This window comes from Carcharodon carcharias, chromosome 18 (genome assembly GCF_017639515.1).
Source record: "Carcharodon carcharias isolate sCarCar2 chromosome 18, sCarCar2.pri, whole genome shotgun sequence".
Lineage (NCBI taxonomy): Eukaryota > Metazoa > Chordata > Chondrichthyes > Lamniformes > Lamnidae > Carcharodon > Carcharodon carcharias.
The window spans coordinates 31,905,637-31,930,423 of NC_054484.1; the positions used below are offsets into that span (position 1 = coordinate 31,905,637).

The 24,787-nt window shown below is 45.0% G+C and overlaps 1 protein-coding gene and 1 long non-coding RNA gene across 3 annotated transcripts in view; one reads left to right on the forward strand and one right to left on the reverse strand.

Annotated features, from left to right (window-relative positions):
• epha3 (eph receptor A3) overlaps positions 1–24,787 on the reverse strand; it is a 269,035-nt gene that overhangs the window by 38,025 nt on the left and 206,223 nt on the right. For both annotated transcript variants that reach the window (XM_041210805.1, XM_041210804.1), the window contains exons 12-14: positions 23,828–23,889; positions 23,520–23,729; positions 3,310–3,459 (exon numbers count right to left, since the gene is read on the reverse strand). In XM_041210805.1, the coding sequence (XP_041066739.1) occupies positions 3,310–3,459; positions 23,520–23,729; positions 23,828–23,889 (422 nt within the window). The remainder of the gene's footprint in view (positions 1–3,309; positions 3,460–23,519; positions 23,730–23,827; positions 23,890–24,787) is intronic.
• LOC121290393 lies at positions 21,593–23,963 on the forward strand. The gene is made up of 2 exons (XR_005945798.1): positions 21,593–21,671; positions 23,445–23,963. It is a non-coding gene; the product is annotated as an uncharacterized LOC121290393 (long non-coding RNA).

Sequence of the window (24,787 nt, forward strand, 5' to 3'; positions counted from 1 at the left end):
AATCAGGTGACAGCGAATTGGCCACCTATTTCCACCTCTCCGATTCAGTTCAATGGAAATAAAAATCAGGAGAGATGCAAAACTGGCTCACTGTTGCCTATCTTATACCATTGCATAAAGTCAAAATAATTCCCATTCGCATTATTTAAAATAAAGCCTAAAGGGACGGACATTTGTGCTTAATTTAGATTTGGAGAAAAACAGAATTTGGATGCAGCTCTGAGGGGCTGCACCTGAAGTTTTAGATTCAGTTCCAAGTTTGATTTTTCAATTTATTGTGATCCAGAGTCTGGATATTTCTGAGCTGATTGCACTTGGAAAACATACAGAAGAATTTAAACTAAGCCAGCTTTAGTCCAGGAGAGAATTTAGAGGCCATCTCTATCTATCTCTTGAGCTCAGAGCTGCTGTGAGCAGGGAAGGAGGGGAGTGGCACTGGGCTGATGTAAATGCCTGATGTGAATCTCCTACTGTTTTTCTGTGGAAAATGAAATGCAGCCGGTGCTGAGGACGAGTAATTTAATACGATCGGTGTGCACATTGAATCTGGCCAGCTCTCAGTATAAACACACAGATCACATTCAGCTTGGCTCATTTTAATGACTCTTATGCATGTGTGCGTGTGCGCGAGCACATACGTGTTTGTGTTCGCGGAGGGGGTATTGTGTAAATGCATCATTTGAGATAACTATTCCTTTAACGGTAGTTTTGGTTGCTGTCGGCTAAAGGGATAGTGCACTGGGGAGTTTTGCGACAGTTTCCAGAAACTTTGCAAATTGGTCAGTCAAATAAAAATGAGATGGCATATTATGATTTTTAAACTGCACCTGGAATTTGCTGCCTATGAGGGTGGAAGCAGAGGCGATCAGTGGTTTCTAAAGGAAATTGGATGTGCATTTAAAGGAAGTAAATTTATAGGGCTGAGGGAATAGAACAGGAAAATGGCACTGACTGGATAGCTCTGAGGGGAGCCAGCATGGACCTGATGGGCTGAATGGCCTCCTTCCATGCTGCAAATGACCCCTATGATGCGAATAGGATTATGTCTGGCCATATACATTTTTACAATGCATGTCACATTTTTTATAAGAACTTGGATTACAGAAAAATTATTAAAACCTAAAAGGCAACAGAGGAGTGTGGGGAGGAGAGGTTTGAGAGGGGTGTGACTGGCAGGAGGAAGAGAAATAATTAAACAGAATCAAAGGGCGGTAGTAAATGGAGGTGACGGGGATCCCTCCCTCTGGTTGGAGGGCATGTGAGGCCCCCATGTTGCCTCCTTTGAGGAAGGCCCGCTGCATTCAGTGCCTCTCAGGCATGTAACTGGGCAGCAGCGGGCATTCCCTGGGACCAAAGACCCAAGGGTGGAAGGCCGGCAGCTCTTCACTGAACAGCAGCTGGGGAAGGAATGGCTGCTGCTAGTACAATGCCCACCTGAGGCCTAGGATCATCACTGCATCCCAGGCCACAGGTGAGTGACGACAGGAGGGTGATCGCAGGATTGGGGGTCACAGAGGAGGGAGGTTGGCAGCCAGGGCAGAGGAGTGACTCTAAGAAGACATCCCCTTCCTGATGCCAGTACCCCTGATTAAGTACTGAATTGAATGAGGGACCCCTTCCTCCCCCCGCCCCCGGGAGCCCTTGAATGAATACCAGCAGCAGGAAGAGGCCCTTAAGTGGGCATTAATTGCCCATTTAAGGGTCTCACTTGGTGGTATGGCGGAAGTCTGTCTATGGGCCTTCCCGTCATGGACTTAATCGGGGTGGAGGCAGAAAAGCAGTGGCACCCTCCCACCTGAAAAAATGCCCCTGATCACCATGGGTATTAAATTCCCCCCAATGTGTCTGGAGGAAGAGGAAACCAGGCAGGGTTGATATGGGAGGAAATAAAGAGGAGGCCAGAAAGTATCACTGTGATACCACAAAAGGATTCGACAAGAGAAGGTAATTCTAAGGGATGGTAAAGGGACTTGGAGCAGAGTTACAAGAGAGAGAAGGAGATCAAGTAAGGCCACACTGAGAGGGCAAAGCAAAGAGGAAACTAGAAGGGAAACGAATTGGAAGATGATGAGACAAGGCAGCCATGATGGGAATGGAAAAAAAGAGGAGGCTGAGTTGCAAAAAAAAATGTTTTAACAATGATAGGTTGGAGACCTGATCCTTGCAATTTAAAAGGTAGCGCATAGAAAGATTTGTTTTAATCTGCTTTCAAATATTTATTTTTGCTAACAAAGAATATGTTGGACTGGTCTAGATCCCAGGTTCCCAAGATTATGTCACATGGTCTGAATTGCAGTGATCTCCAGGCCCTGTTTCCCTGTAAGAGTAAGGGATATTGCTTCTTGTGTGCTTATAATGACATATACATGCATCTCAGAGTGATACATTACAATATTCTGTGCGATGCAGACATTAGATTCATGTTTACAATTTGTGATGTTACAATTCTGCTTTGCTGTATCACAGTGCCTTGTGTTGTCACATGGGAGTCTATTTTCCAACTCTCTACAACTACGTAATGCATTTGTACCGAATTCTTCTACGCACTTTTTCACGACAGGCATTAATCAAGTGGGAAAACACACCTCGTATTTATTTGATGGCGCAAAGCAACAGTTAAAGCTGCTGAATATTAACTTCCATGATTGTTTCACACTGAAATAATGTAATTCTACTGGGATACCCAGGAGGAAATGGCCTATGTGGGTCAACACAAAGACACAGGCCTTTTCACCCCTGTCAAAAACAAGAACTTTAAAAAAATTACATGCAATCCAGGAAAACACTTAAATGCAACTTTGACTCTGAAGTGTATTCCCACTCTACATCTTTTTCCCAACAACTTGAGACAAGGAATGCATCATGTGAAGAATTTATAGGCATAAACTTATGGTACGTTGTATTAGAATTCTGCACACCGTCTTCCTATAGGATACATTGTCCACTGTTAACTAGTGCTCAGGCTAGTGCTAACTATTTTTAAGGAATTACATTGAACAAATTACACATTTTCTCAAATGTTACAGCACACATAGTTTGAAAAATGTGATATTTTTTCCTAGCCCTTTATCTCACTCCTGAGGACTAACATTTTTTTTCCAATTTCCAGTTGGTATCTTTCTTTTATCAAAAGTGTCCATATTAATAAAAGTGCTTAATCTACTCCTCAGCACTGAAAGGTTTGTTTTTGCATGCCTTCTCTGCTTCTTTCAATGACACAGAAATGCATGGCCACCTGGCATTCCCATGCTTGACTTCCTCACCCAGCTTCATTCATTTACAACAGAACAATTCACAGAAGATACTCACATCCTGATTGGACATTTCCCAGTAAGGCCTCTCTCCGTACGACATCACCTCCCAGAGAACAATCCCATAACTCCACACGTCACTAGCTGAGGTGAACTTGCGGTAGGCGATAGCTTCTGGCGCCGTCCATCGGATGGGGATTTTTCCACCCTGGGAAAAGATTTTATTTAAAAACAATGGTTACGCCTGAGCAGTACTTTTGGCCACCTTGAAGGAAAAGGGAAACTTTCTTATAGAAGAAATGTGGGTTAAAATTGCATTAAACAAAATTAGTGACAAACATATATGGACTTCTTTTGTCTGCTGACTTAATCCAGGCATTAACCCATACAAGAGATTAGAAATACATTTGTGGGTAATATTATCAGTGTGATTTAGATCCGATGGTTCAAAGCCAGTTCTTCTCTTTGTTTTCATTCCACTAGGCTTATTACCATAAAACAAAACATTTCTGATCCTAACTCTATTGTCACATGCAATTTATTAATGCAGATTTTCCACACTTGGCAACAATTCCGGCCAGGTTGAAAAACAATGGAATGTCAAACATTGAAGATCTTTATTTTTTCACTCAGGCGTATTCGGTATAAATCCAACGGTTTCCTAAAGTATAGTGGTTTCACAATGCAGCTGTGTTTTGCAGATAGAAGTTAAAACTAACGCAATGATACAGCTTTCATGAGCTGCAATCTGCAACCGGGGTTTTCATTTCATGAGTCATGAGCTCAGTTCGAAGTTCTGGAGGACACTCCCACTGCCCTGCCTCAGTGTGGTGAATTATACCTGTTCTTGGTCTGCCCCCTACATCTGAGCTGAGGTTTTGTCTTTGTCTAACTCTAACTACAGGCTCTGGCCTATAGGGTGGGGTCTGTTGTTTGTGAGTTCTGGTCCCATTGCCTTATCATGCACAACTGTCACAGGACCTAGCTCTTCTACCATGTGGCACTGATGATGACCATGTATTTCCCAGCCTGACCTCGCTTCCTTGCCCCCCCCCCAACTCCATCTTCTCCTCTACAGCAATCATCTTTCAGGACCTCTATCACCTTTGTGATGAATCTTTGCTGATACTATCACTAGAGTCCATTTGATGCAACACTATATTACCACTTACCCTGGCCATTCATCCTTTTGCAGCACTGCACCCCGTGGCCGCTCACCAACTCTGCAATCTCCATCCAGGCTGCATTGGTCAAGCAGGAGGGTCTTCCATTGCCACCCCTCGGGAACGGCATGTCCCACCATTCCCGGACAGCCGGGAGGGGAACCTGCAGGGAGGCATTGCTGAACTGTGGGACCGCTCGTTCTTTGGAACCTTACATGATGCTGATGGGAGCTGGGGGCTGGGGCGGGGGGGGGGCGGTGTGGGGTGGCCATGGTTGGGGGAGGTGACGAGGGTCCTGGGCCATCATTGCTGTAGAGGAGACGATGGAGTGAGAGGGCTTAATTGACAAAAGCTGCAAAGGAGGATGCAGGATGTGGTTCAAGAACATTTTAGTGACCCTGAGACATTCAAGAGGGCATTAGATGATTATTTGGATAGAAACAATGTGCAAGGGCATGGGGAAAAGGCAGGGCAACAGCACTAAGTCATAATGCTCATTTGGAGAGCCGGTGCAGACACGATGGGCCGAATGGCCTCCTTCTGTGCCATTAAAATTCTGTGATTCTGTGAAGGTGGAATATCTTGCTTCCAGCTTCCTCCTACTTCCCCCTGCCTGCAGAAATAGTATACTTGAAAAGGTGAGCCTTTTATAGAACACCCTGAAAGACAATCGAGTCAAACGATGACAGGTGAGTAATTGCCTGTAGTACCCATGGTCGTCACATGTACTTACGATTTACATTGTCATTGCATGCGCAATGGCTCCTGACACGCGAGTGGGAGTCGTGCCCCTTTCTGGTCTCGCCGTAGAGAAATATGCTGTTCCATTAGATTCAGCCCTAAGTAACTTCAAACCAGTTTATGTGATGGAGGATAATTGTACATGCAGCAAATGCTGCATTAAGTTTAATAGACTGAAATGTATCTTAAATAGATCTAAATCTGCCTTAATTTAATCTCAAGAGGCCAATAAAACCAATGGAAATGCAATGCTTTTAAATTTAATTGTTGCAATCTCACAACAAAACACCTAAGATTGCCATTGTTGCTATCTACTTACGCTTAAGCACCAATCTTTACTGGGGAGGGTTTTGTGAGGTTGGAGGATGAGTTTGCTTGGGGCCAGTGCAGTTTTAATGTCACAATGTGTGTCTATTCACTCCCGTGCAGGTTTCCTATGGGGAAGCCAGCCTGACAGACAGGCTTGGCTCCTTGCTGGATGGGAACACTCTGGAGGAGGCTGCAGCCAGGAGCAGGTAGGAAGCCTGCAGCTGAGTTTCTGGTAGCACGGGAGGGAGTCTGGATCTTGGGTGGCATAGGGGAAAGGGGCTCTGACTTGAGGGGATGGTGGGCTGCCAACCCTGGGGTGGGGGGCGCTGGGGGCAACTTGTCTCACCGAACGAAGGGTCAGTGATCATAGGGAGTGAGATGGCTTTGGGCTATTTGTGGATCGAGGAATCCGCTGGCAGGAAGCAAAGCAGACAATCTTGACGGGCCGAGAGGAAGCATTCCTTCTCCTCTTGGCCTAGAAGCAGTGCTGCAAAGGCGCTTACCTCCTCCATGAAGCACTCTGTGCCTCCCTTTAGCTGCTGGGTTTCCCAAGCCCTAGGAAACACAGCTAGCCAAGGTTAAACCAGGGGGATAGGTCAAATCTGAGGCATGTTGCCTCTTCATAATATTTAAATGTGCAACCCACTTCCTCAGAAGTGGATAGATTTGAGATTTTTAAAAAATCACACATCTCACCTGACCCAACACCACCTGCTCTTGGGGTTTAAAATTTACTTTCATATGCTCCAAGTAATCCAATATTTGGGAAACCATGTGGATGGTGAGTCATAAAACTAATTTAGTTCCATTGGAGAGGTCCAACCATTTAGATTGAAGGAAATATTAAAGTGGTATCTCCCAGTGTCACTGCTGATGCTGTGCCTTGTTAAAGCTTTTACTTATGTGGAGTTTAATTATTTTTAAAATACAAATACCGAAAACTCCCATAGTTTGTGCTCTGGCGAATTCAAGAGCTGCCATAAGTTAAGCCTTTGTGTGATTGTGAAGAAGAAAACGTCAGAAATGCAGAAGGCCCTGCTCTGCCAGCAGAAATCCAATGAGCGGCCCACGAGTGCACAGAAATCCGTTTTAGTGGATCCAGCCCACGTTGCAGCGATAGGGTCATCAGCACAGTCCACATGGCATTTCACACTGCTCAGGGCACATCACTGACACCCATCCCACCATCAAAGCCAGCTCCAGCCACTTGCTACAGGGACCACAAAGCTCTTCGCATTTGACTGATGACTGAGCTCATTTTCGAAGGAAATCTTGAGCTCCTATTTGGTGGCAGAACAAAAAGCTGTCCAGCCTTTCTGGGTCCTTAGCCTGAAAAGAATCTGGGCTTCTTCCAAGGAGCACCATCAAGGCAGAAGCATGATTGGAGAGGGGCTGATTCTGCTGGCTACTTAGTGGCCAGGTGGGGGTGGGGGTGGGGAGGGGATTGGCGCAGGAATCCAGGTGGAACTTCTGGGTAGTGGGCCACATTCTGGCCCAACTCAGAATTTATTGCATTTGCTCCCATCTGTGAATGATTTAAAAAAGGGAAAGAATCTGCACCTTCAAGCTGTCCAGGTCAAACGGAGAGCTGGAACCCAGGCTAGGGTAGGGAAATGTTAGTGTTATTAAAATTTAATTGCTGTGCAATTGATTTTCGTCAAAACTTCCACTTTTTTAAAATCATGTGAAACATTTTCAATGTTTCTGACCCTGTGGCAGGCTGGACCTGTGCAGTTTTACACAGCTCCCAGGGCCGCTGGCCCCTGGGAAAATGTCGGGATATCGGAAGGCGGGCTTTTAACGAGCTCCTTAATTACATAAACGCAGCCAATCAACGATGAGGGCAACCTCACTTTCCCACCCTCCCCCCCCATCCCTCGGGAAAGTAGGCAGGTTTGGGAACAGCGGCAGCAGAATGACGCACAGGCCGTAGAGAGAACTGTGTCCCATTCGCCCGCCTCTGTGCCAACCCGACTGGGAGTGTGGAAATCTGACCCCGGGTCCCAGCTGGCAAGGGTTCGCTTGAGGCTTTTCGACATGTACCGGGCGTTAATTCCCGTTTTCCAGTCCCTACCTGCCAGTAGTGCCGGAGAACAGAGTTTCAGAGCCTCGAAGCCTGAGCTTCCTTTCCCTTTAAAAAGTGGACCTGCTCAAGTGCTCGGTTCTCCTGACATCTCCTGATTTTTCAAATTGATAAACCAGAGCGTAGGGCCGAGGCCAGAAGTGCCGCAAACTGAGGCTTCTCAGAATGTTTGTCCTTTGCCTGCTGTTCTGGATGGAAGTGTTAACCCATTTATTTTAAAGCAGATCAATACCATATTAAAACGGCACACCAAGGATTTTCATATGGCATGCTGACATTAATAACTAATATAACTTGACTTAAATCACAGAAAAAGGGCTGGAGACCGGGTGAATTGCAGAGTGATGATCAGATGACACTAACGTTGGTAAAGAGGTATTGATGACTCAAGGGGGAATAGAGGAATTTTGCAGATTCATGGTCATGGGGAAGAATGAGTTAGTGTAATCAAATGCTGGAGCAAATGCACGAGCCGGTTATTTGTGCGGAGAATCCTCTGCCTGCTCACAAATGCAAAAGATAAAATCGCAATATGGCAAGGAAAACACAGCTGGATGTCAAAGTGGCTAAATCAATTTGAATATTTTACGGATCTGTCAGCTATTTATTCCTCTTTCTGAAGCAGTTTATTCTTTTATATTATTGTTCCTCAAAGGCTTTCAGCCTAGTTTGAACAGAACCACCACTTTGCATAGTAATTAGATGCAAGGCAATATTCAAATCAGAATTTTATGATCAGCAGGTTGCTTCGCTTGTTATTGTTTTAACACTTAGACTGCAGGTCCAAAGAAAAGGCCTGTTCGTCGTGCCGAGCATTTTTTAAAGCCAATTGTTTACACATTGCTGGCTGAAGCCAACATTACAATAAGAATGGTGTTCAAATGCCAGGAGTAGATTTATTACTGTAACTTCAGCCCTAAGCTATAAAAATAAATGCTTAGAACAATTTCAATAAAAGATAATTTTTTAAAAACTTGGCGTTTCTTAAGCATTTCCTGTTTTCATTCCCCTGTTCTTTTTCTATTTGTTATTATTTCAATTTTGTTCCTTCTCTTCCCAATTAAACCTATTTTGCTCGCCCCCTTTACCGACCTCCCAAAATCATAATGCATGGTCCAATTTTTTCATTTAATCAAAAGTAAGGGGAAAGCATGTTTCTCTTATGGAGTGATGAAATGGTAATCACAGGATAGTGCAGCTCGGAAACATGTGATCTGTGAGAATGGGGCTTCATTAGCAGCAACCCTTTGGATCACGCACATCTGCAATAACGATTCTTTAACGCCTCTCAAGCAGCTAATGAGGCGCCTAACCACGATAAATGTCAAAAACCTCAATAATCCAGCTGTGAAATATGGATTGTTGAAGAATGCTTTGGCCATGAGGGCGTCAAAAGAAAACAATTTAGTGGCAATGCCTTGGAAGTGCAGGTGAGCACAATAATGGATTGGTGCAAATGTGTTTGTAATGGCGGAAGACAGGCCATTATTATGCAGCCAGGAAGCATGGCAGTTCATCGCAGGCATGGTCAACACCATCTCACCACACAGAGCATTTGGAAGAAGTTCCAGAAGAAGGTGCATGACTTAAATAGGGTATAACAGAAATACGACCATCTTCAGAGCACAGGAAATACAGATATCAAAGGTAGCAATGGTTGTAAAAGATAATTTGAAAAAAATAAGTTCTTCTGCTGCAGAACCAAGGGTCACAGTCTGAGGATACGGGGCAGACCATTTAGGACTGAGATAAGGAGAAATTCCTTCACCCAGACAGTGGTGAGCCTGTGGAATTCGTTACCACAGAAAGTGGTTGAGACCAAAACATTGTGTGTTTTCAAGAAGGAGTCAGATATAGCTCTTGGGGCAAAAGGGGTCAAAGGGTATGGGGAGAAAGCAAGAGCAGGCTATTGAGTTGGATGATCAGTCATGATCATAATGAATGGTGGAGCAGGCTCGAAGAGCCGAATGGCCTACTCCTTCTCCTAGTTTCTATGTTTCTATGCAGGTCACACACTAGCAAGGATGTGGTAAATAAATTGTTGGAAATCAGAACAGGAAGGTTATGGTAGTTTTATTATGGTTGCCAGGATGGCAGAGAGAATGTATTACACCAACTCTTTCCATGGACCAAATCACGGTGCCTCAATCTCCATTACTCATTTGTTTCAAAGCAAAAAATTTGAATAAACAGGCTACAACAAGTGAATCCACGGACATTAAAACACTTCAGAGTTTAGGAATCAATTGGAATATGAAGGTTGGACAAGAGGATAGAGCTGATGGTTTGTAATATACAAAGCAGACATTCTACAATTTGCATGATATATTACACTTAAACACAGGCCCTGTTTCTCAACAAGCACAATAAGGATAGGTAAATGACAATACAATATCCAAATGTGCTTTTAATATAACAAAGCAAACAGAACTGATGGACAACCAACCACCTGAATGTCAACCATCCCCATCCCTATTTGAAGTTGTGAGCAGATCAAAAACACAAACTATAGAATATAGAACACAAGAACACAAGAAATAGGAACAGGAGTAGACCATATGGCCCGTCAAGCTTGCGCTGCCATTCAATATGATCATGGCCGATCTTGAGCTTCAATTACATTTACTCGCCCGCTCCCTATATCCCTTAATTCACTGAGAGACCAAAAATCTGTCTATTCCAGCCTTAATTGTATTCAATGATGGAGCATCCATGGCCCTCTGGGATAGAGAATTCCAAAGATTCACGACAATTTCAGTGAAGTAATTTTTCCTCATCTCAGTCCTTAAAGATTGACCCCTTATAGTAGATAACAATTTATGATGAACCACACAGTGAGGCATGAACATTTCTGAGAAAAGATTAATAGGAGTGTTAAATTGATGAGTGGCTATTTACTACATAGGGGACCCAACCTACTGGGGTGCCCTTACAGAGCTGCATGAGGCTGCTTTGCACTGGCCACTAATATAAAAGTAGCACTTTACTGACCAGTCACTGATCTCCTCACACTCATATTGGATTGGCTAGTATAGAGGAGCAAGATTCTCCCATAGGTTTTGGGACACCAATGTCAGAACCAAATGGGGGTCCTGAAACTACACTTGCCTGCAGTACGATCAGTTCAGTCTTTGAAGCAGTACAACAGACAGCCACCTGCTCCACTACTTGTATCCAGTTGTACTCGGCTCTGGAGGCTTTGTTTGTACAGTTATGCATGGATTTTCATTATGAGTGCTTGGCTAAGCTCCAAACCCTATGACTGGACTTAGCTCGGCAAGGATTGTTGATACAGCTGTCAAGGGGACTGTGAGCTTTGTTGAGATTGATAGTTTTATGAACTCCTAAGAGGATTATTTTTTGAAGAGGTTTTTGAATGGCTGTTTGCTAATTTTGACAGTTTTATGTTCACTTAAGAAGATTAAGAGCGGGATTTTCTGGTCCTGCCCATTGGTGGGATCCTCCTGTCCCACCGAAGTCAATGGGCCTTTGGCTGGCTCCGGGTGGGACCTGCTGTGCTGGGGCTGGAAATTCCCGGCCTAAGTATTTTTCAAGTGGAGTTTCAATGGCTATATGTTTGACAATTGTATGTGCTCCTAAATGGATTAGGCTTTTTGAAAGGATTTTTGAATGGCTGTTTGTTTATTTTGACAATTATATAATCACTTAAGAGGATTAAGGTTTTTCAAGTGGAGTTTGAATGGTTGTATGTTTGATTGGCAATTTTATCAGCTGCCTAAGAGGATTAGGGTTTCTGAAGAGGTTTTTGAATGGATGTTGTTTATTTTGATAGTTTCATGAGCGTCTCAAAGACTTCCCAATGACTTCAGGGCTCAAGTAGGGCTTGAGCTCTGTCCATGGTTGATTCTGGATGTATGGACATGTGGTGGAGGGAGCATGGGATGAGTGAGGGGTGGATTGGGGGGAAGCATAAGGGCTAACTACTTAACATTCATGGACAGAATTGGACCAATGTTCCAGTGAACGGATGTGGGCCTTCTAACCTGCCTGCCTCAGCATCTGCCCACCTCCTGATTTGGGCTTGCTTTGGAAGGTGGTGGATCCAACTCCAGCCCATCCCCGCCATTGTACCATATTGAAAGCATGGGTGGGCATTGCCGGGCAGGAGGCAGGAACACAACATCTGGAGATCTTCTGACTTGTGATTCCTGCCTAAAGGGAAATATCTGGCCCTGTGAATCCATGGAATGGGCAGCCAATCTCCACCTACCATTGGGAAAGCTCCTGATGATGAGAATGTGTCAAGGATCCCTCCCGATGTGACCCCTGCTATTTTCTCACCACCCACTTCCCCCCCGAACCCTATTTCAAAGCCTGCCACCAATGGGCTGAGAAAATCCAGCATGAGGAGTCTTAACACCCAGGTATCTATGACCCTTTCCCAGTGAGACTGCATCTCCTCATGCACTCCTCCTCCACCATGCCCATGTAAATTCTACTGTTTTTGTCCATCCTCTACCCTCTCCGCACAGAAACAATCCTCTCCTCCTCCTGCTCTGCTTCACTGCAACTAGCCATTACACTCATGATCTCAAACAGTAAAACACTTTGTACTATCCAACTCTTTCATGACTCTGGCAATATTAGTAAAGTTTCTCTGCTGTGACTCAGACACACCTTGTTACATTTTTTAATTATGGTTTTAATAAGTTAACGTTTCTTTTTGAATCTTTTCCAGGCTTTCATACTCCTCTTGTTGAGGGCAGGATTGCTGACTGCAACTTTAAACAGGATGATTCATTGAGCGTGGTTTTTTCCAACACACCACTGGGTCTTTCCTCTGGACCCTTTTTTCAGTTGGATTCGGGAACACAGAAATGTTTCGCCATTATTTATTTGCCCGTTTCCCTCTTTCATCCAGCTACCACCTTCTATTTCAGAAGTGGGAAAACCTTGCACAAAATAAACAGGCTTTATTTGTTTAAAACCTGTTCGGAGAGACTTTTCCACAGCTGATCAAAAGCTCAAAAGTCAGGGACCTGGGGCGGAATGGTCCCAGATTTGCACTAAGTGCGGCAGCGGGTGTGAAAAAGATGACTTACCTGGTGGCCCCATTGCTGGCTTTTCGTGCCATATCATCCCCTTCCCGGCTCATGCTGCCTCATTAATAAAGCATTCACAGGAAACACTCCGGATTGCTGGCGGGCAGGCTCAGATTTACCCGCCACACCGTGAAATCAGCGCTTCCTCACTCCGGGCACCATATTTAAAGCACACCAGGGCACAGCCTACTTCGTGCCTACAGACCAGGACTGCTCCTGGCCACAGATGGCCCCAAAAGCAAAGATGACGGCAGCCCCCCAAGTTTAGTGATGTATCTCTGGGCACCTGCTGGACACAGTGGAAGGCCGCCACGATGTTCTCTGCCCCACTCTGGCTGCAGGAGGTCCACCAGAGTCACCAATCTGGCCTGGGAGGTAGTGGCAGCAACGGTCAGCACCACCAGAGTAGAGAGAAGGTCAGCCATCCAGTGCAGGAAGAGGATGAATGATCTCACCTGTTCCACCAGGATAAGTCAACCACTTCATCACTCTCAACTCACACACTCACAAGCCTATCACACATCCACAGGGATCTCACACCTTAAGGGATAACACCACTAACTCTCACACAAACCCTCACATCTCCATCAGGCTCATATCCTCTGGAGCTCGTGTCCTCATCCTGTCCACGGCTCCGCTCACCACACAAACATTCCGGGCAGCGCCACGCATCCTGCTCACACTCTCTCCATCTGTTTTCATGCAGGAGAAGCTGGTTCACAACAGCACGGTTGTGAACACCAGGCTGGGGTTAGAGTGGCTCACATTAGGCCCCTCACTTAGAGGAGTGTGCCATCGTGCTGACTGGTGAGGACATGGACCGTACCTGCTGCGACGGTGATGCCAGCGGCGAACACCCACATGAGGATCCTGCACCCCATCTTACCTCTCTCAATGCAAATGTGAGTGCTCTCTCTCCTGCTTTTGACTCTGCTGCCATGCACTAATTACCTCTACTTTGGTTTATAGGGAGCTCTGCCAAGCAACTGACATGCTCAACCAGCCAATCTGTCAGCTCCATCCACATCCACTCCTCCATGGAAGAGCTGGAAATAAGCAGCCTGAAAGACCCATCACAGAGCTTACCCACACCCACAGTGCAGAGATACACACACCTCGGTGGGACCTTGATCTAGAGCAGGCTCAGGTTCACAATCTGGCGGTCACCACATGGACACATATCCGCAGCAGGAGGAGGCAGGTTCAGCTGACCTCCCCAGCACTCGGAGGACTGCCAGGGAAGAGGCATCTGTGAGGTCCAAGTCAGATGACGAGCCCCTGGATTTGGCCTTCCAGCTCATCGCGGAGAGGCAGCAGAAGCCGGGGGAAACATCACACGGAGTTGTTGGAAACCTTCAACAGAGTGGCACGTGAGTTGGAGGAGTTTGCCCGCCTGCTCTCTGATGAAGTGGTGCCCATGTGCACATATGGACGGCGGATGTCATGGAGACCCTTGTTCAGCAGAACGTGGAGATGTGTGCAGACCAGCACTCCATCATGGTAGCCTAGCCAAGTGTCAGTTTCTGTAATAACAACACAAGAGGGAAACGGGGCACCTCTGCATCCCTTCAGGTTCTCCCTCCCCTCAAGAAGTCCGGCCAGGGCCCTCAGGCACCCGAAGGGAGCAGGAGCGACAGCTAAGCACCACGCAGTCATCCACTCAGGAAGCTCAGAGGCTGTCTACTCCCTCCAAGTCCCCTTTGCCTATGAGTCCCTCAACCTTGTCGTCTGTCACCCGCAAAGGGAGCAGCCAGCCCAGAGGAGAACAGCCAAAACATGCAGGGCCCCCAAGGCCTCGGCTGTCCAGAAAATGCACACCAAAATCATCAGACGCAATAGGGCCAACCATTGAACAGGTTATCTCCACCCCTGCTCCAGATGTCAGGGCAGCATCTAGAAGAAGTGGTAGGCCTAGAAAAGTTAAGAAATTCTGGTCAGAAGTGGCTTCATGGGTGGACAAGTTTTGACACTTTATAATCCAAAAACATATTCACTTTCACTGAATAATGTATAATGTTGTCTTTCAGCTTCATTTACAGGCTTCTCGAGTCCTCGCACCGCATCCATCCCTCACTAGCAGTTCAGCTTCACACAGTTGGACCATGAGTGATTCTGGAGGGAGGAGTGTGTGTGTGGCAGGGCCCTTCAGAGCCTCATGCAAGCACGCACCCACACACATGGAGCCTTCATCCGTCACACTCCTCTCAATGTCCTGAGCATTTTCAATGCTGCCTGCTGGGTTCTCTATCAGTTTTCCATCTGATCTGACCTGCATCTCTGCCCACCCACTGATCGCACTCCCATTCAGCACCTATGCTTGTCCAACATGAAGCTCCGCTCACTTTCGACTTGACAAACATGGTCATGGTAAAGTTTTTGATCAGCTCCCACATCCTTTCCCCTCCCTCAGTCATCCATGTCCTTCGTCCCATCACTGGGGATGCCCCTGTTATCAGCTTCCACCTCCCCATCACCATCTACCAACCCGAGCCCTTGTCATTCCAGGATGTCCAGGTGAATGTGCGCGTTCCCTACCTTCCTGAAAATTCCACCCCCATTCACATTGACCTCCCCGGCCTCCTCCTTCGAAACCCCAGGGTCGATGCCTGGCTGCAAGCCCCTACCAACCACCCTTGCCATCACCAGTAGCGACGCGCCCTCACCCACCCACCCTACCAGCTCCCTCTGCCCCCTCCCACACTCACCATTCCCTCCTACCACGCCCACCCTCAGTTCACTCCCCAGGAGGCAGCCATTGACTCCACAGACCCCTACCTAGCATGTTCACCTAGACACCCCCACCTCCCACTCTCCCTTACTCCCTCCTCCCCATGGACACTTTCCCGTCTGAGTTCTCTCCTCCCCCCAGACACCTTCCCCTCTCTGAACTCCCTCCTCCCTCTGGATACCTTCCCCCTTCCGAACTCCCTTCTTCCCCCTACAGACACCCTCCACTCTCTGAACTCCCTCCTCGCCCCAGGCACCTTCCCCCTCCAAACTCTCACCTTTACATCTTCCTCCCCCTACTTACAACCACCTCCCCACTTGCAGCATCCTCCCCCATCACATCCTCTGCCTCCTGAACACCCTCCTTCACCCCTCCCTAACCTCACCTCCCCCCTGACACCTTTGTCATCCCCTCGCAACCTCATTCCCCCGACACCTTCATCCCCCTGCTTAACCTCACCCCCTCTCCTTCGCTACAGCCTCCTCTCCCAGTCAAACCTAGACCTTTCTCCCCCACTCACCCCTGCTACACTTCCTCTCCCACTCACAGCTGGACCTTCCACTGCCCCGCATTTGCCGATCCTCCTTAGCAGCCCATGGTCAAGACCGTGATCCTCCGAAACAGGCCCGAAGCATAAACGCAGACCTCCCACCTTCTGTGAGCTGCTTTACGGCGGAGCCATGTGCATGAGGATCCACCCAGCATGGGATGCACGGGTTCCTCCAGGGTCCAGTAGCTGGAGGGCTCCAGCATCTTCTTATTCTCAGGTGTCTGCGATCTGAGCAAGGCCCTAAAGGTGAGTCCCAACTTCTGCATGTCACACTTATCCAGACACGTTCTGGGCCAGCGTGTTTTCCCACTGGTGTAATAGTAAGTTGGGCATGAAGAAACAGTTCCAGTCGAGCCTTACTTTGCATCCCATTACTGGGATGCAAATTGGGTTCACGTTGGCTTCCAGTGGGATTCGCATTCCGCCATGGTGGACACCATTGGATAGCCCCACTGTGATGTCACAGCGCCGTGAAACCTATTTCAGCCCCTCACGCCGAGTTGTCCATACCCCCCTCCCCTCCACCCACCATGACGCCCGCGAGGACCAAAGGGACCAGATGATTCCATCTCTGATCTGATAATATCGGTAATATATTCAGCTCAATCTTGAAGTGTAGCAAGCTATCAAAAGCTATCAGTTATGAAGATAGATTAGAGAAGTTGGGACCCTTGTCCTTAGAGAAAATAAGGCTGAGAGGAGATCTGATAGAAGTATTCAAAACCATGAGGGGTCTAAACAGGGTAGAAACATAGAACCATAGAAAAGTTACAGCACAGAAAGAGGCCATTCGGCTCATCTTGTCCATACCAGCCTGGGGACACCCAGGTGCTCTTTCTAATCCCACCTTCCTGCACCCGGCCCAGAGCCCTGCAGCTTACAGCACTTAAGGTGTAGATCCAGGTACTTTTTAAAAGAGTTTAGAGTTTCTGCCTCTACCACCAACTTGAGCAGCGAATTCCAGACACCCACTACCCTCTGCGTAAAAAAGTTCTTCCTCATGTCCCCCCTACACCTTCTGCCACTTATCTTGAACCTATATCCCCAGGTTCTAGATTTCTCCACCAAGGGAAACAATTTTAACCTGTCCACTCTATCTATTCCCCTCATAATTGTGTACACCTCAATCAAGTCACCTCTCATCCTTCTTTGTTCTAAGGAAAATAACCCCAACCTATACAATCTCTCCTCGTAGCTACACTGTTCTAACTCTGGCAACATTCTTGTAAACCTCCTCTGCACTCTCTCCAGAGCTATTACATCCTTCCTGTAATGTGGCGACCAGAACTGCACACAATACTCCAGTTGTGGCCTCACCAGTGTTTTATACAATTCCAACATTATATCCTTACTTTTATATTCTATACCTCTGCCATTGAAGGAGACCATTCCAAATGCCTTCTTTACAACCTTGTCTACTTAAACTGCTGCCTTCAGGGACCTGTGTACTTGTACGCCAAGATCTCTCATTTCACGTACCCCTCTTAGTATATTCTCATTTATTGTGTAATCCCTGTAACTGTTTGACCTCCCTAAATGTATGACCTCACACTTCTCTATGTTAAAATCTATCTGCCACTTTACCACCCATTCCACCAACCCATCTATATCATTTGGAGATTATGGCTATCCTCTACACTTTCCAGTACTTGGCCAATCTTTGTGTCATCTGCATATTTCCCAATCATGGCCCCCACATTCACGTTTAAATTGTTAATATATAACACAAGCAGTAAGGGTCCCAACACTGAGCCCTGTGGAGCACCACTTGAGACAACTTTCCATTCACAAGGGCATCCATCAACCATTACCCTTTGTTTTCTGTTACAAAGCCAACCTTTTACCCATTTTGCCACATTACCCTGAATCCCATGGGCTTTTACTTTCCTGATCAATCTGCCATGTGGAACCTTGTCAAATGCCTTGCTAAAATCCATGTACACAACATCCACTGCACTACCTTCATCAACCCTTCTTGTCATTTCCTCAAAGAATTCAATCAAATTTGTGAGGCAAGATCTTCCTTTAACAAATCCATGCTGACCATCCCTGACTAGTCTATGCCTTTCCACATGACAGTTAATCCTCTCTCTCAGGATTGATTCTACTAATTTGCTCACCACCGATGTAAGACTAACTGGCCTATAATTGTTTGGCATTTCCTTTGATCCCTTTTTAAACAATGGAACTACATTTGCATTTCTCCAGTCCTCCGGTACCTCCCCTGTATCTAGTGAAGATTGGAAAATCATCCTCAGAGCATCTGCTATCTCCTCCCTGACTTCCCTCATTAGCCTTGGAAACAATCCATCTGGCCCTGGTGACTTATCAACTTTCAATGATTTCAACCCTTTAAGTACTCCCTCTCTCTTTTTGACTATGCCGTCCAATATCTCAGAGTGTTCCTCCTGGACTATTATATCTACATCCTCCATTTCCTTTGTAAACACGGAGACAAAATATTCATTCAAAACCCTTCCCACAGCCTCTGCATCTACACAGAAGTTTCCATCTTCATCTCTGATAGGTCCCACTTTTTCCTTAAGTAACCTTTTAGCGTTAATGTATTAGTAAAACATCTTTGGGTTATCTTAACTTTACTTGCTAATCTTTTTTCACGTCCTCCCTTTGATTTCCTTATTTCCTTTTTTACTTCGTCCCTGCACTTCCTATATTCATCTAGGCCATCTGCAGTGCTTAGTTCTTTGTGCCTATCGTACGGGAGATAGGGAGAAACTGTTCCCATGGGTGAAAGGATTGAGAACTGCGGGCATGGATTTAACATAATTGGCAAAAGAAGGAAAATGATATAAGAAAATACTTTTTCACACAGCGAGTGGTTAGGGTTTGGAATGCACTGAGTGAGTGTGTGGCAGAGGCTGCTTCAACCTGGGCATTCAAGAGCTAGGGAATGAGATAATTATTTGAAATGAAACAATCTGCAGGGTCACAGGGAGAAAGCAGGGCAATGACTGTAGATGAAATGCTCATCCAGAGAGCCAGTGCACACACAATAGACCAAAATGCCTCCTTCTGCACTGTGACAATGCTGTGATTCTGTGAAAATCAAGAAGGAACGTTGACCAATGAGGAAATTCATCAGTAGCCCAGACCATAATGCTACCCAGACAAGTGAATTTATCTGTGGTAAGTATTGATCTGATTTGGATGAAATAAAAGACTTTAGAGTGCCATTGTTATATTAGCTCAAGAGGAAGGAACGACAGAAATAAATCAAAGTGCTAATGACTGTCATCACTTTCATCAGCACTAACTACACTCCAGATGTCATCCTACTTGTATTTAGGTTTCTTCGTTTCACCATAGCTTTGTTTTGTGCTTTACTAGTTTGAAATTCTCTGTTCAATACTAGCAATTAAACCTTCATTAAATAGCAGACACAGAAATTCTAGTCTATTGGAATTAAAGTAGTTGTTATCAATATCACACAGAGTGATTTCAACTTGTGAGTGGCATAGCACAAAGTTGCAGCTGGAGGCAACTACAGTGAAGACAGACACCTCGAAAAAGTGATCATGCTGGCTGCTCGGAATATTTGGAGATGCTGCTGATGTGATACTCTTAACACTTTGCTGTGGTCTATGTCCAAATGGAGTGGTAATTGGTTAAGTACGTTTAAGTGACAGGTTGGAACAGTATGTGCCTCACTGTAGCTTATCCAGAAGCTTCAAATCTTTTTGTTCCCACTTTATAGCAGCATGAGGTTATTTTATCAGAAAATTATCCGTGGCAAATATGACAATAATGGATTTCAAATCTGCCCCATGCATGCATCTTCTTCAACCTTTTCCATTGAAACTAAACAATCTGCACTGTTTGGGGATTTTTTAAATATATTTTGAAAACATCCAAATGACAGTGCTCTCCTGACAGCTCCTTTTATTTTCATGTATAATTCTGACAGCTCCATAAACTTGATATGGGGGAGTGATAAACAAGAAAATATCACAAGACCTCTTTTAAATCATGTGCAAGCTACAGTTACAGGAACCCAATTGCTCGCTATTGTATTAATATAATCGTTTTTGTTTTAGCGGTTTAGTTTAACATTGCAAGCTAGCAAAGGCCTCTCCTCTAGCTAACTGAGTGACTGGTTGGGCACACTGTTTTCATCTAGATTCTTGTATACTTGGTCAAAAATTATCCTCTAAGTCATCGATCCAACATTGAGACCTGATCAAGGACAATTGAGTCACGTACCAAGAGACAGAGACAAATTACAAAACTGAGCAAGATAATAGTGAGGCACAGCAAGCAACTGTTGGTATTTTACAAAAAGCCAATAAACAAATCCTGAATCTTGAACTGTATTATTTGATGAATGTTACTGATACAGGCATCAGATTAGCTGTGCTTAATTCTTAGGATGATACCCGCTTATCTCTGCTGTATGTACGCTATACACCGAATAGAAATGTGGCAAACTCTGTGCAGCATCTTATCCAAAAGCCTGCATAATGATCTTAAAGAGACTGTGTCACCTTGCAAAGCTTTCCTGCAAGACAAAATCTCCTCTGGGAAGATTCTACTGTGCACCAGGACTTTAAAAATATCTTCAAGATATTGCTAATTCAGATTTTCAGGAGAACCTTCATCAAATGGGCTGTATCCAATATAATGCATCAATCCAATGATCATTTTTATAATAATAATGATTGTGAACTGTTTCAAATTTTTGATTTGCAAAGATGTACCATCTGTAGTCCTTATTCTACCATGCGGAAGAATGAAACAAGGCTGCTAACTGTTGCTGATAATGTTCTAGCTTAACGTTTCTGCATGACATTCCTCTGCTTATGCTTTACCTGGTTAATATTTCCACTCAAATAACGGACAACGTGAACACATTGAGTGGAATCTTCTCAGCCCTGGGAAAGCAGGTTTGTAGGCTGGACAGTGAGCAAATTCTGAGAGTCACAAGTCAGCTTGGCTCCTCGCTGCATTTCCCCATCCGAGTGATCCTGCCGGAGGCGGGTACACAACACCTGAGATACTAATTGAGGGCAGGATGCCACCACTGGGATCTTCTAGTTGTCACACGGGCCCCCTGCTGAGGCCAAAGCCTGACAGGTATCTTGAGGCAGCCGATGGCAGGCGTGGGCCAACTGTACCTCTTCTAAATACCCCCATCCCAAAACTATAATCAGGGCACCACAGCCGTGACCACAAGAAACTCTGTGAAGCTGTGGTTATTCTTCATTTTTAAATTTCCAGACAGCACTTTCAACCTCTCCAACTGGGGCTGCTGGCCATTCACACCTTCAGGCCCTCTGATCGGGCCTCCTGCCTCAGTAGACCACCCACTGCCCTGAATTGGAAGGCAAAGGGAGAGTTAGCCTCTTAGCTACCTCTGGGAAGATCATGGAGACAGGAAATTGGGTTCCGGAAATTGTCCCGATGCCCAAGAAACTCCTATCTCCTGAAGATTCCACTCATTGAGTGCTAATGGAGAATTCCAAACTTCTAGTATGTTTGCTGAGTATTGCTGAATCAGTACTAATAACCTTAATACAACAGATTAACTTTAATTATTTCAATGATAGTGTCCACGAAGGTGTACATGTGTCATGGGGTTTGCCCACCAGAGTTGGCAAAGCAAAGCAATGCTAATTAATCCGGGGTCTTATGAAAGAGCCGTTTTATTTTTTCTCGTCCAGATAATTGTTAGAAGATTATGCAAGCCAGTGGAGTTAATGAAGTTCAAGCGATTTTCTCAGGTCGCCACCGTTCATCTATCTGAGTCTTCCCATGAATAACACAAGGTGCTAATTGGTGGTACAGTATTATGATTCATGTTAACTATGTCTGGGCTTGAGGGGACGCACCAGTAATATTGTTATATTCTGCTGAAAGTGAAGGGAGGTGGTAATGGGTTTATATCTATGCAGATTGAAAATGTTTATGAAGGAATTAAATACTTTGAAATTTGTGATCCATTTACCTCACACAGAGAGGGAAATACACGCGATATTATGAATTTATAAAATGTTACCCTTGTGCTTTTAGCAAATAGGTCATACATTAAGAAACCTCGAACTCATCTATTGATAATGGTTATTTGTATAAGGCAATTAAATAGGACCAGGACAGCAGTGTTCAATGGCATAATGACAATTAGTATCTGTATTGTATAATAGGATACTAACCTGTTATAGTGCAGCAAACATGTGCAGGAGTTTTTCATTGTAATAGAGGGGTACACTATTTAAATATCTAGCCAAAAGCTTATAAATGAAGACTAGCTGCACCATGACTTTTGATTGACAAACTTAAGTGAAAGGCCAGCTCAATCATGCAGTGCACAACCAAGCCTGCAAATGGTGCAAAGTAAGTAAAAAATAGTGCTGGGTAATGCCAGGTTTGACTTTTCAGAGCCCATAAAGAAAGGAAAGACTGAGGATCTCAGGAGTTCAGCCATGGTTAGTTTCCAATCTTCTAGGCTATAAGTAGTTTGGTGAGGGAGCACTGCGCTGATGGAGAGATACCTTTCAGGTGAGGTGTGAAACCAAGGCATCACCTACCCTCTCAGGTGGATGCAAAATATCCCATGGCACTATTCGAAGAAGAGCAAGGGAGTTCCTCTTGGTGCCCTTGCTAACATTTATCCCTCAGCTAACATCTTAAAGAGACAATCTGGTCATTCATTTAGTTATGTTTGTGGGAGCTTGCTGTGCATAGATTGACTGCTGTATATCCTTCACTACAACAGTGATTACTCATCAAAAGTGCTTCACTGGATTTAAATCACTTTGGGACAACCTGAGGTCAATACCGACACTAATGTACGTGCAAGGCTTTTTCTCATTTTCTTTCTCTCCGAGAAAGAATGCGAATCATAGGTGGTGAGATGGCTCTTCATTTGAACAATGTGATGCAGTAAGGATCTTGTGGTGCAGTGGTAGGTCCCTATTTCCAAGCCAGAAGCTCCCAGTTTGAGTCCCACTCTGGGACTTGATGGCCATGGAAGGTGAGCTCATAATGCAGCCAAATGGACAGATTATCATCCTGTAAATCCTTCTAATAAACCTATGGCAGGCAGAAGGAGTGGGAGGGTCTCCTGGTCAGCCAGACCCTGCAGGAGACAACAGCAAAGCCACTGCAGTACCCTGCCAAGCATAATTGTGGATCAACACATGGAAGTCTATGGTTGCCAACACCCTCTTAGGACATGGTACCTGAAGAGAAAGAGAGAGATGCAGCAAGGAGGAAGAGGCAGTTGTGCACTTGCAGCTTAGAAGGATCAACAGGTGAAAGCTTCGGGAGCACAGGCCATAATTCTACAATAAATTAAAGGATGACTGGTGAAATTACAGTTTACAGAGAGAGGGGTTGGGGCTGGAGGTGAGGGAGGAATTGCACAAAGAAGATAAGCTGATTTCGTATGTAATCTTAAGTATCAGCTGTGCTGTTGCAGCTGGCATGTAATCTTACTCCTTACAGCACAGAGGCACAGGTCAAAAACACAATCTTTTAGGGCCACATTGCATGAGTGACCCATCAGCTTTGGCCCACTGATTATTTAATTATTTATCCAGATATGAAGTATTACACTTGGACATAACAAGATACGGGATCAATGGCATGAGCTAGGAAGAAGGATGATTTCTTACCCGTGTTGTGTAAGCAGCTTCAGGGTCATCTTCAAGGACCCTGGAGAGTCCAAAGTCAGACACTTTACACACCAAGTTGCTGTTGACAAGGATGTTGCGAGCAGCCAAGTCCCGATGCACATAGCCCATGTCGGACAAGTACTTCATACCAGAAGCTATCCCCCGAAGCATGCCGACAAGCTGAATGACTGTGAACTGGGCATCATGCTTCTGAAAGAGAATGGATAAAGTTTTTAAGTAACGTTTGAAGCCCACAAGTCGGATGTTTATTTGAACTGCTGCACCTGGCGAGCCATCAGTATGCTTACCCTGAGAAAACTGTCCAAGGAACCATTCTCCATGTATTCTGTAACAATCATGACAGGCTTACCTAAAAGAAATAAGTCACAAATGAAAGCAAAACGTAGCATGATATATGTTGGAATTAAAAAGTATTATCCTGTTTAAGCTCTGTGTTGATAGTACAGTGACTTTTACTGTTACTTTAACAATAACACTAAATAATCACCATGTGTGTTATGCCTTTTTCACATAAAAGCTGTCTTAAAAAAAACAACCAATGAAGGAATGCATATTGCTATCTTTGAAGTGCAGCAGATGACAGCATGATATCTCTGGGCTCACACCCACAGATTATCTGTGCTCATTACTTATTGTCTATGGCTCCCTCATACAAGGGGAGGGGAAACACTAACACTAAGGAATGAACATATTCATCAATCCTTCAAAACTCAAGATATGATTTTACTTATATTTGGCAGTGGGGTGGGGGTTGGGGTGCTCTCTGGGAAGAAGGCTATGTCAAATGAAGCAGTGATTCAAACATTTCCAGCTCTGACTCTGAGGGAAGATTTTCCTAATCCACTGAAATTATTGATTTGCTGGTACAGAAATTGTAGGAAATTGGGCAGAGATGAATACATGCATCTAACATAGACTGTGCCTATTATCTGTTCATCAATGGAATTGGATGGGAAAATGAGGAAGGCACCTTAAAAGACACAAGTTCCTCCCCAACAAATTTTCCTGTACTTGCTGTGCCCATGTAATCCAACAGCTGCAGGAGCTGGAACATGAAATCCCAACCTGAGATTTTTTTTAATCTTTGTATTAAAGAGCCGTAAACTACCATCCGAATCTTCAAATACATATTTTGAAACTGGCAAGTACAATGTTCACATGGGGTATTTTTTCCATGTCTGTAAATTCACTTTACTCAGGTATTTAGTGACCAGTTCTGTTAACACCTACAGCCAGCTGAATAAAAT